Source organism: Trichoplusia ni, chromosome 8 (assembly GCF_003590095.1).
Source record: "Trichoplusia ni isolate ovarian cell line Hi5 chromosome 8, tn1, whole genome shotgun sequence".
NCBI lineage: Eukaryota > Metazoa > Arthropoda > Insecta > Lepidoptera > Noctuidae > Trichoplusia > Trichoplusia ni.
This window is the reverse complement of record NC_039485.1, coordinates 12,433,146-12,445,647: the sequence shown is the minus strand read 5'-3', so window position 1 is coordinate 12,445,647 and position 12,502 is coordinate 12,433,146. Positions and strand designations below refer to the sequence as shown.

Sequence of the window (12,502 nt, the reverse complement as noted above, 5' to 3'; positions counted from 1 at the left end):
GAAAATACGAGCACATTGCTTTTGTATCTGCAAACCTACAGAGTTTCAAAATTTTAAAAATGAATTTTAGTCCTGTAGTTTAGTCTACCTTGATAAAATTATCAGATTTAGATTTTTTACCGTAAAAAAACATGCTCTGAATTTAAATGAATTTGGACGAAATTAAAAACAAACATGACATTCATTCGGCTCACCTCACTTACTCAAAAATTAGATTCACTGGTAAATAGTTTAATCCAATAGCCCAAGTAACGTCAACCAACAAAGACCGAGTTCATCGACTGCGACATTAAAGATTAAGAACACATTTGTATTCAGTAAAATAAGGCTTATTTTTTACGAGAAAAAAGTACATTAAATTACTGTAAGTACACACAATAGCAGCCAATTTCTCTAAGAGGTTGGCTTCGAATGCGTATACAAACTCAATATGCTTTATGTTACTCATTTCATATGCCTAGGAAATGTGCCAAATGCTCTTTCTTATAGCGAGACTGTTCTGCAAAATCTTACTAAGTGAACGAACATTGTAATATACATTTAAAATATGACTGTTATTTTGCTTTCGGTACGCTTTCGTATAGAAATAAAGTGTTCGGTTTTATGGAAAGTCTCGTGTTTTTGTTAAGGAAAAAATAGGATAGAATCAAATATGAAAACTGAATACTTTTCTTGTGGATAATCTTATATAACTCCCTACAAAAGTTTAAAGTTGGAATAGATTTTTCAAAACTGATCATTTAATAATTGAAACCTGCTTAGAGAAGTTAAGTATTCTCCTTCTTCACCACTTAATTATATATCAATTTACAGTTATAAAGTCCAACTGAAAACTGCTTCGACAGACGACCTACTTCTCGTAAGCAAGGAGGTTACTCCAAAACTTATTTACGCACTGGTTATCTCATCTCTCAATGATATCAAACGACCGCAGACCGATATAAAAAGGTAAATGGTGTTTGTAAGTAGGTCAGGATTTGTGAATAAATCTAGATTGGGCGTAATGTGTGTCGACATTACCGTCCCGGACTCCCCTGGGAGGCTCGTGTCGCGGCGATAGATAACATTAGACTGCTGTGTCGATGGGAATAAATCTGATAGCAACACCATAATTACAACTAGTTTATTGTGTAGGCGTCTTGAGTTGTTTGTGGACCAGTTATGTGTTTTTGAGTGAAAGTCTACTGCTACTAGATTTAGGATTTTGTTGTTCTTGCAATTTGCAACATTTCAAATTCTCAGTGCATGTTCTTTCTACAAAGGATCAGGTTTTTATTATAACTATCCGATTACCTCGAAAAATGTGTATTTTTTTTCTCAATGCAACGAGATTTTTTGTTGATGTAAGCAGAAAACGCCATACGTAGATATTACATGATTTGAGACTTAGGTTTCTGAGAGACCTTAACTTTACCAGACACTAGTCAGCTATGCAAAAATTAGTATCGGACGGTTTATTTGTCACTTTCGTAGCTTGATGCTACGGGCTACGTCGCGCTACGGAGAAGGCCCTCTCTCAATCCAAACAGCAGTGATTACGACGCGATGTCTTTATTTGTAACTAATTACAAATATCATCTGACACCGATCAACCGTTCGACGACCACCATTCTATAATACGTGTGAAAAAAGTGTAAGGCTCTATTTTAAAGTCCCTATTTCTACCTACCTATTTTTTAGGCAATTGAACGATAAATCACTACAGGAATTATCTGAACCCGAACAAAAACAAATTAACACTTTAAAAACATACATCAATATTAAAACCGTAACGAACAAGCATCAATCAATGTTCCCAATAAGTTACAAACCCGATCATTTGTCACGGGAGTACATCGCGAAAGTTTGTCGGACATTTATACACACTGCCTATTAATTAATATCGTCAGTATCGTTAGGGCAGTACCGCAGTGGCTGTTGCGACGCGATGGCGATGGTCAAAACAAAACAGAACAAAAAAACAAAGGACTGTGCCCGTACTGTAATAGTTACTGTATCATTGTTTCGTACTACTTAGACTTTTCGGTCTATCACCAGGCTGTATCCAATGACACAAGATAGTGAGATATTTTCATAGTGTCCAGGCAAAAAATATATTTCGTTTACACCTATATAACAAGAAACATAAAAACTTATTCATGATGAAGTATATACCTTGATGACATGTCAGTACCTTTTTGCCGTTTTTGTATATACCTAGTCGTCGCGTAGCAATTGCTTTACCAGTGCGTCATCACCCTTATGATGAAGGGCTGCGACAGCCGAACCAAGAGGTTATATCCGTCCCATCCGTCAATGCGAAAGTACTCGATTACGACGTACGTGCGATTTATAACTTTACATAACCACATTAATCATTGCCGAGGTTCGACCTAGTTTTGAGGTATCAATAGTGATGTCAGTACGGTTTGACAGCTTCTCGCATAATGTCACTGACGGAAATTTCAAAGTTTCGGATAAACTGATCGAGTTCGACAATTTTTGAATAAACTTTTTTCTGTGTCATAGACTTTTTTTGTAATTTTTGCTCATCGTATTAAAGTATTGGTTAATGGGCATACAAATAAATAAACAATACAGTTAGCCAAACGTCACCATTAAAATCTTTTGCTTTTCACTATGTTTATTGTTTAAATAAAGAGCTCATTGCCGTTTAAGAAAAAAAAGGCATTTTTAAATTTTTCGAATGCGCTAGTTTTAAATCCTGCTTAATCATAATAGACTAATGTCAAAATATTTGCGTCACGGTTCGCTAGTTCACTTATCTTGTCATACGTTGGCCACGTTTAAGAGTGCATTAGGCAGTGATTGAGCTAAGTGCGCGACGCATTAGCGATGCGACGCGCGACGCCGGCGGACGTCCGTTCGTGGTACGCTCACTTCACGTTTATGTAATGTAAACATAATAGAAGCCTTTGGCTATTTGACAACGATGTTTATTTGAATAGAGATGCGGTCCCCTTTAAAATGGTTTGTTATGGTTCCGTTTGTCATATTCTTTGCCTTTTTATGTAACAGCGTTGTTTTGATAGAGACATTTGAATATTGTGAGGTTTTTACGATGGACATGGGGTAGTTTAGTCCACGTTTTAAAAGAAATTAAAGTTAATTAATAGTCAGTTGATTTTAAACTTTCCATATTTTTTTCTTGATTGGCTTTAAGAACCCCTTATCAACCTTCTTCTCATCCATTTCCCCACCCGTACTATGATAACGCAAGAAAAAAATCTAATATCAAAACGAGGTTACGCAATTAATATTTCTTACGAGCAAAACCACTTGTAATATCGGAAAGATTGTGAAGAATATGAATGAAAAAGTTAATATGTAGGACGACGCGCGTGCGGCCGAGGAAAAAAAAAGATGGATGCCCGTGAATAATGTTCGGTCGCGAACTGTAGTAATGGACAGCACTAAATATTGCACCAAGGGAAAATAAATTACACCACTTTTTCAGACGTACAAAAAGAACTCTTCGTTTTCTCTTTCAAAGCGGTGAGTAGAAAAAAGTTTAATATGTTACGTCGGATTCTGATTATATAGGCTTGGGGTTTTGTGGGCGCGAGATGGGCAGTAGGTATAGTGTGTTTTTGTTGGTGTAATGTTTAAGTGATAGTGACAAGAAACTCGTACAGTAGTACAATTCATTACTCAGACGTGACGGATTAATTGTTTCACGAGTAAATCGTGTTTTCTTAGAAATAAAGTTTTTGTTTCTGTTTGTATTGTCGGATTTTATTGTTTTTTCCCTGCTATGTTTCTTAGTCGCTACTAGAGCAAAGAAAGATTATAGATTATTAAGTATGAAGATATGATTATACTTATGTTTTCGAATGCACGGATAGCCGAGTGGTTGAGATCACTACGCCAGACCCACTGAGCGTATTGTGTCTCGGGTTCGATCCTCGCGTAGGACAAGCATGATCCGACCGAATGCTTGTTCTGAGTTTTTACAGGTGACTTGAGCGTACGTGAAACGCTCCGCGATAAAAATAAGTAACAAATTACGTCGACAGTTCCGGTAATACAATGGAGCGTCAGTTTTAATCACGCCCCTACCAATTCATAAACTTTATTAAAACACGGAAATATGACAAGCTAACTCACTCTCGCTTATTGCACAAAAATTAACTCGAACCAGAATCAAATTTACAAATTGTGTAGTCAAACTAATTCTGAGTTAATGAGGTTACAGGCAGCTCCATGCGAGTGAGAAGTTTAAATTGGTTCACGACCATTGCCGCTTTGGTTTTTGTCCGAGAAATCAGCAACCCCTTCAGCTTTAAATGGATTTATTACCCTGCAGGTGTACCTACCCGTAATTACTCTTATTGTGCAGAAGCGAATTGTTTATTGTTTGCCGTTGGAAAATTGCAACATATATTTTATGTTCGACGCGCGCGATGTATGAAATATTACAACTGCAATCCGATCTATAATTGTATCTCATATTGGAATTAAACGAGGATATGTGATTTAGAATACTGATATTACTAACGTGAATGTATTACGTTGTTATTTATATCAGTGTGTTTTACTCATTTGTTTTATGTAGGTATCTTGTTTCTAGTTTTATGGCGCTAAAAATTGTTTTAATATATTATATGTAAATTAATTTATAATAAACACTATCTACGAATAGTTTTGTAACCCTGAATTTCAGGATTGTACGGTGTAACATTTATCTAGTGAACAATCAAATACCTAATCATTCTAAACAGTTATACGTCTATACTTATAAATGACTGTTTTCAAGAAGTAATTAATAAGGGAAAGTTTCACAAAATGTTATACAAGATTTGTATACATACCTAAGATATTATAAAAAACTTTTAGATTATTTGTAATATTTTATAAATTTATTTATCTAAGCTTCTAAGCTCTAGCATCAGATCAGCTCATGTCAATAATGCATTGTCAAGCAATATACATAAGCCGACAAAAAATTCAGATTGATCGGGAAACGGGAAGGGGTCAAATTCATCGTGTAAGACTTAATTTCAGACTGAGACACAGAGAAAGAACGGGGCAAGTGAAGCTAAATAAAAGCTTGCAATAAATAGGCAACTGACCGACTTTCTACTGTTGTTAAGGAAAAGAAGTCACGAACTCCACTTCAGTCCAAAAAACGTCAAAAGGAATAGAAAATGTTCAAATAATGTCAATAGAGGTATATACAAACCAAGACATTGGTCAAGCAACATAAGTACATAGTAAAACTAATCAGTCAGACCCTTTTAATTAACAATTGAATTGAACATAAAATATTCACGAGTCACTGATGAACCAATCTCGTTCCCTTCGCAAAGGTTTAACCGGTCAAAGACACTTTGTGCGACTATGCGACGTGTACTTAAGGGTGACATACAGACATACAGTTATTTATTTCAGGCGAAGATTTTTTAGGATTACTTTATAATATGTAGAAACGTCATTTGGTTCCAAAAACACTGTTCAAGGCTTGAGAAAGAACTAATTTTGAAACGGTTATATTGCATAATAAGTTAGCCACTTTGTGCGACTATGCGACTATGTGACTATACTAAAGTCTAAAATATTACAAAAATACTAAGCCAGCAAGGTGTCTAAAGTACTACATCGATATATTAACAAGACGGTTTTCTATTTTTTTTAACATTTCACTATATTCCTGATGTAATTACGTCAATTATCCTTAAAAGAAAAATAAACACTTATGGCTTACTTACATTTTTAGGAAATATTCTAGAAGTCCAGTGTATACTTCAAAAATTATTATTCAGCTTAATTTTATTTCGTCGCTCAAAAAGGGCGATATAAAAAAGTCGCTCAAAAATAACTTTCTGTTATAAGCAATTTATTAAAAACACACACAGTACATTGTCATTCCTTAAACAAAAATCCTCCTGTTGGTTTCAATTTAAATATCCTAATCCACGTTGTAGTTGCGGGCAGTAATCAGTCGGCACTAAGCGGCGTCCGAAGGGATTTAGTTTCAATCACGTTGTTGGCCGAGAGCTTGTGATTAATGCATACTAAACAGGACACACAGACGATTTCCAGATAATTTACTTTCTAGTATAATCGTCTCGTACGTTCCGGTTTAAAGTTTTTCAATTTTGCAAGGGGATGCGGTAAAGCTTTTTGAAATGGACGGACTTTTTTGTTTGTTGGAAAATAAGATAGTCCGATACTGTCTGTCTTAGAAGATAAATTACACGAGTAATGAGACTTTTTTGCTTAATTTTATTTCACAGAATTCTGGACGTAATGTATTCAGTACTTAAGATTCTGGCTACGATTCTTTTTCTAAACTACTTATGTTCTGGTCAGTCTTTGGCGTTACCCTGAATTATATCTTCTATTTGACGAAATTTCCTACTTTATCTTCACAAACAATTATTTTATTGGATCAAATATCGTCACATAACTAAAACTGGTTATCCGTAATGACCGACCTCCTTCCTTATCTAGCAGACTTATTTCACGCTGATAAGTACTAAAATCTAGCAGCATTTCTTAATGAACATAACAATTACAAAACCGAAGCACGACCGCAACCACAAAGCAAAAAAATAATACCCTAATTAAACATTTTATTATTTTTGTTTGTTAAAATAAATTTTATAAGCACAAGTGGCCAAATAAAGCGTTGTTGATGACAAGTGACTGACTGGCGGGCAATTAGCGAGTGGGCAGGCCAAGAAAACAAAAGGGCCTCTTAGTTTCACTTAATTAAAAAAGAGGAAGCCGGCGCGAGGCAGAGAAAAATTGCTGCAAAATAACGTAGTACTCGCTTTGCGTCTGTGTACGCGAGACCGTGTGAAGATATTTGTTCCCTGAAAAAACGAGACAAAATGCCTACTTGACTCCTGTTTTTAATTACAGCTACAGCTTCCTTTTTAGCGTCACTAAAATCGTCAACTCTTTAAGTAATTATTATGAAAATTTTGTTATTTCTAAGCAAGAAACGATCGCTAAAATTGTCGCTATTTCGGTAAAACTTGAACATAAAATACAATGAGTATAATATTTCCGCGGCGCACTGCGGAAATTTAGTTTATAACAAGCTATGTAACGTCAAGTGTGTGAGTTCACTCGAGGGCAGGAATCGTTAAAAATAATTTACAATTTTTCCTGTTAGCATGCAAAAAATCCGTCGGCTTGAAGTTTTCAGCGTGTGAAAAACTAAATTGCTCGTTGCCAGCCGACGCGAAAATTTCTACCAAGTTTAGTTACTATAATTTTCCGGAGTCCATGGGCTGGGTTGAGTACAATGCGATGCCCGCAGCCATCATTAAGGTGTGTTTGCGCCTCATGCCACGTCTTCCATTCATATTTCCACTTCTCGAACTTTCCGAACACTCGCTCGTTGTACGACGACGCTGATTCTGATACACACAAAACATTCGCTAAGTATTTGTCTGAGAGAATAAAAGGCTGAAAAAGGCATTCACTATTTAGGTATATAAAGTAAAGTAGATCCTTTTTTGCGAGTCTTGACATGTAATTTTCTCACCATGCCGAGTAATATACCTTAAATAGAGAAATACATATTTGAAAACATTTGGCGATTGTGAATTATACATTTTCAATTGCGTAAATAATGAATTGAACAAATGTTAGCTTGCACTCTTCAATACGAATCTTACGCAATAGTCTAGTCTTGTAAATAAGGAAACTACTTAATGACCAACGCGGTTGCCTACTTCTAAAACTTTCGGTTAATGGTCTTGGTAAAATGTACACCAAAAAGCTTGTTATTTAACTTCCTAATAGTATTGATTTAGTGGCTGGTCATAGAGAACTTCGCCTTTAGAAGTTTTTCAGAACAATTCCTAAAACACTTCCCTGACATAAAAACATCGTATTTTTTTTTTGTTTTGTCATTTAAGGCCAAGGCTTCAATTTTTTTTATGATTATAACTTCAAATAACCTCCTTTACTTTTGCTGGTATTAAGTCAAGCTATATATATTTTTTTGAAAACTCAATTTCTTTTAAGTGTCAAATCAAATTATTAAGCCGGAACAAAAAGTCTCACACAAGTTTTATCTCCCGTTCAAACAGAACATCTAAATATCAAGCCATGCTAAAAGCTAACATGCTGTATATTAATTAGCAGTCACGACTCTTTTACCTACGATAAGGCAAATACGATGTTATCTAGGCTACTTCACTCTCGCAAGCACCTACGTGCCTACTTTCTCAGAATAAGCTCATTTTTGAAAGGCAAATTTACCGTCGTGTAATTAGGGAAAGACTGGCTAAGATGTGGCCCGAAGTGTATTTGTGTTTATACCGCGGTGCTCCCTTTTATTGTTATTACTGTACAGGAAAATGAGTTCTGAGAATGAGAAAGTCAAGGAAGAATTAAATTGAAATCATCTTTATTTGCTTGTGTAAAACGTAATTATTGGTTTTTGTTTATGTGTATTTATAGACAGTTTTTCTCAGGCTTCAATCATATTCTCGTTCTATGAAATCGAATTATGATTGCTTTTAATATACTTGGTAAGACGCAATAGTAACTACTTCTACGATCTATTGTTGTCGTTTCGCATGTTCAACATTTAAAAAGAAACAAAATTCCATTATTCGTGGAATACAAGCCGTAAAGAGCCTATAAAACGCGTTGAAAATAAATGAACGTCGCCTGCGGTGAAATTGATACTCATCAAGGCAGATAGCCTATCAAAAGTTATAATATCAGACAATATCAGTATGCATTAAATGAACCGTGTGGTATCCGAGGCTTTCAGGAATTAAATGCTGAAGATTTTCGTGCCAAAGGCACCCCCTTACCAAACAACCCCTGCAATTAAAACGCACCCGAAGGGTTGCACCGCTTTTCAAATTGCAAACACGTCCATTGTTTTAATCTACTCCTCTCCCAGAATCCTGGGTATAATACTGAAGGACTCCTAGTTTGCTTTGACCTCCCGCCTTCAACACTTACGTATAAAAAGGTTCTATAAAAGGGTTCTATATTAGCTGGTCGGTTTCAGTTGAGCGAAATTAAGGGTTGTGTACTTGATTGAAATAATAATCTTGCACAGACAAAAATGTATCTCGTGTGATCATAACTAATAATTCTAACTTTAAAGATATCATCAACAATAAAATTATTGGTTCCGTAAGTTATCGTTGGAATATTACAAAATAATACCAAGTACATTTTCCGTAGTGCACAAGTGTATAATTACATTATACGATATCGTAGAATGAAATTGGTTTAAAAGAACGGCGTAATAGAGTAAAATACATAATGATATGCCTCCGCAATATTCTTAAATGAAAAAATATAAATGCTAAATTATGTCAGGTCTCTATAAATGGGCGATATTTGTATCATTTCGATTTGTTTGGAATACAGTGAACAAGTTCTTGACAACAATGCCGACGGACCAGTCAAAAATGTTTGACGACTGCATTTTCGTCATAAAACTTTTTGGTATATCCATAGAACGGTCACCGTCAATATTCGTAAAAATCTGCTCTTACACGTATGTCCTTATAAACTTTGTTTTCTACAACATTCTGCTAACACTGAACCTGTATTACACGCCACGAAAAATTGAGCTGTTAATAAGCGAAGTGATCTTTTATTTTACTGAAGTATCAACATGTTCCAAAGTTATAATTCTTGTCTTTATGAGGGAGAAGCTTGTGGATATTCTTGAATTCGTAAACCGCGACGAATTTAAAGGTGATTATGGAGACAAGAATGGACTGTTATACAAATATACCAACAGAATTTACAAATTGTGGAGGAAAGCCTACGTAGTATTTTCTAACATGTCCTTTGTATTTCTGATGTTTACTCCAATACGAAATTACATAAGTAGAGCTGATACAGATCTACCAGTATGCAAATATTACTTCTTGAGCGATCAAGCTCGGGAGAAGTATTACACTTTTTGGTTCATTTATCAACCGTTTGGGCTATACGGTCATATGATGTACAATGTGAACTTTGACCTGATGACTGGTGGATTGTTCATATTCGTTATAGTCCAATTGCAGTTGCTTTACAATAATTTGTCCAATTTAAAAGTATCTGAAGAAGAAATCTTGTTACCGGAGGAACTTCAAGACAAGATTCAAGTTGCTAAGCTCCATCAATGCTTGAGGCACTACGCCCTTATTATAGAGTGAGTAGCTTTTATATTAAAGAGCATATTCAAAACTTAACGCAAGATTGAAATCTATTTAGTTTTTAGATTGTTATGCTTTGCAGATTGCAGCAATTTTCGGATTAGGCAATGCCAGCAAATATTATTTTATTTAATCATATTTCCTTTGTTTTAGATTTTGTGATAAAATCCAAGATTTACTCAGCGTATCATTTTTCGTTCAGTATTTCTCAGCGACCCTGATCATTTGCGTGGTTTTGTGCGTTTTAGTATTGGTAAGTATGAAAGTAGAATAGATATTTTTAGGGATTAAAAGTAGGTATTCTTATTACACGCGAAGATTTTGATCAAATAATGTAACTACTAGGTATCAGTGTGTAATATTTCTTTGCTATTAATTGCCTATCTAAGTAGTCAAACGGAAATTATTAGGCTGTTTTTTTTTTATAAAGACCACATAAAGACGTAACTTAACGGTTTACTCGCGCTTAGTTATCAGGATTGCACGACTAGTTTGGACCCAACCGGAGTCCTTAATCATGAGCTGACGCGGCGGCACTGCCGTTAAATACGCGTGAGTAAACCAGAATCAGTCTCACGATAGTTAGATATTATAAAAACACACATTTATAAATTAGCAAAACTAGGTATAAATCGAGTTTTTTGAAACATGTTCCGTGACACAAATAATATTTATTGTTTATTTTTAATATTTTCAGGCTTCTTCACCAGACACATTGCTTTTTTTGTTGATGTATTTGACCAACATGACATCGGAGATTTTTGTACCAGGGTTTTTGGGTAACGAACTCACTTATAAGGTATGGTTTGCAATATATTTTATATAAAGTGAAATTCGAGAAAAAATACTATCCCAATACAGCAGCTATTGCGATATTCTCAGATTTATGAATGATTGCTACAGCCCTGTGCTAGATTTTATTTAAGCCTACATCTTAGATGTCTAATTTACACTGCGAAGTCTTCTTCTTGACACCAATAGCAAAACAGACCAGGGAGATTCTTAGAAAAAAAATATGGGTGAAATTTTTTTATTACGGTTATGACAAACAGTCAAGTCACATGCACAAGGACCCCAGACACCAGACTCAGGACAGGTATTCGTGGATGAAATAAATGACTATCCTACGCGAGGATTGCATCCGCGACGAGCAGATTGGGTTTGGCATGGAAACTCCTCGCGACATTAGGATTTAATTCCTTAATGAGGGTGACGATTAAATTTCAGTTTCAGTAGACAGACATTTGATATTGTCTTAAAATTAAGTTACATGTCAGTTTTAAAATAAACAATGTTCATTTCAGAGTGAAATGTTAATGAGAGCAGCCTATGACTGCGAATGGATCCCACGTTCGAAGAAATTTAAACTAAGTTTGAGATTATTTGTGGAAAGGGCAAAGAGGCCTATTGTGTTTACCGGCCTCAAAATGTTCTCCTTGTCTCTAATAACCTTTACTTCGGTCTGTATTGTATTATTTGACGTCTCCAATGTTTGATGTGATAAATTACTCACCCGTATTTATCTTGATCGTGTGACTAGTTTCGGGCTTAGCCAAAGTCCTTAAACACGGCGCAGTGCGAGATAAACTCGGTTCGAATTGCAACTCCGACCTTGACTTTTGAAACTAGTCGGGTGATTGCAATAAATACGCATGAGTGGACTGCTTGACGAGACAATTAAGAATTCACCTTATTTAGACTGAGATTGTTTGGAAACCGTTCCTTAATTATTTTTACTTGTTTTCAGATAATGAAGACTGCTTATTCAATGTTTACTCTGATTCGAAACGTACAAGAAGTTCCAGAGTGAGAAAAAATCTACGGTGGGTTTCATAACGCAAATAGTTTTCCAATTTCCTATGCTCGCAATTTTCTCCCTTTTAGTACGCATAATGCCTACGTTCACAATAGCATAAGTAAACAATAAAAAACATAAGAAGAAAATCTTTTTTTATCATAAATTCTTTCAGAGCCCAATTAAATAGATATTGATTAATGTATATTGAAAAGCTTTTATTATTTTATATCTCACATGAACTACAACCATATTTATTGGTCATCATTGGCCTAGCCTTTTCCCAACTATGTTGGGGTCGGCTACCAGTCTAACCGTTTTCAGCTAAGTACCAGTGTTTTACAAGGAGCGACTGCCTATCTGACCTCCTCAGCCCAGTTACCTGGGCAACACGATACCCCTTGGTTAGACTGGTTGTCAGACTTTTTCAAGCTTCTGACTACCTGTAACGACTGTCAAAGATGTAGGAATAACAGCCGGGACCCACAATTTAACGTGCCTTCCGAAACCATATTTATTGGTATCTAGTTGAAATCAAAGCATATCCTTTCCATTACCTTGACTTTTAAAT

General features: G+C 35.4%; 1 protein-coding gene across 1 annotated transcript; it reads left to right on the top strand.

Annotated features, from left to right (window-relative positions):
* The first annotated feature begins 6,560 nt into the window (after positions 1-6,560).
* LOC113496912 (odorant receptor 49b-like) lies at positions 6,561-12,240 on the top strand. Its single transcript, XM_026876301.1, has 5 exons — positions 6,561-10,132; positions 10,290-10,389; positions 10,834-10,935; positions 11,441-11,596; positions 11,884-12,240. The coding sequence occupies exons 1-5, from the start codon at positions 9,297-9,299 to the stop codon at positions 11,944-11,946; spliced, it is 1,257 nt and encodes a 418-aa protein (XP_026732102.1). The 5' UTR covers positions 6,561-9,296; the 3' UTR covers positions 11,947-12,240.
* Positions 12,241-12,502: the final 262 nt, after the last annotated feature.

What these genes read in the sequence shown, in the direction of transcription:
- LOC113496912 (XM_026876301.1), top strand. Translation starts at nt 9,297, where the DNA reads ATGTCAGGTCTCTATAAATGGGCGATATTTGTATCATTTCGATTTGTT. An exon ending in TTTTGTGCGTTTTAGTATTG is followed by an intron (nt 10,390 to 10,833) that starts GTAAGTATGAAA and finishes TAATATTTTCAG; the next exon opens with GCTTCTTCACCAGACACATT. An exon ending in CTCTAATAACCTTTACTTCG is followed by an intron (nt 11,597 to 11,883) that starts GTCTGTATTGTA and finishes ACTTGTTTTCAG; the next exon opens with ATAATGAAGACTGCTTATTC.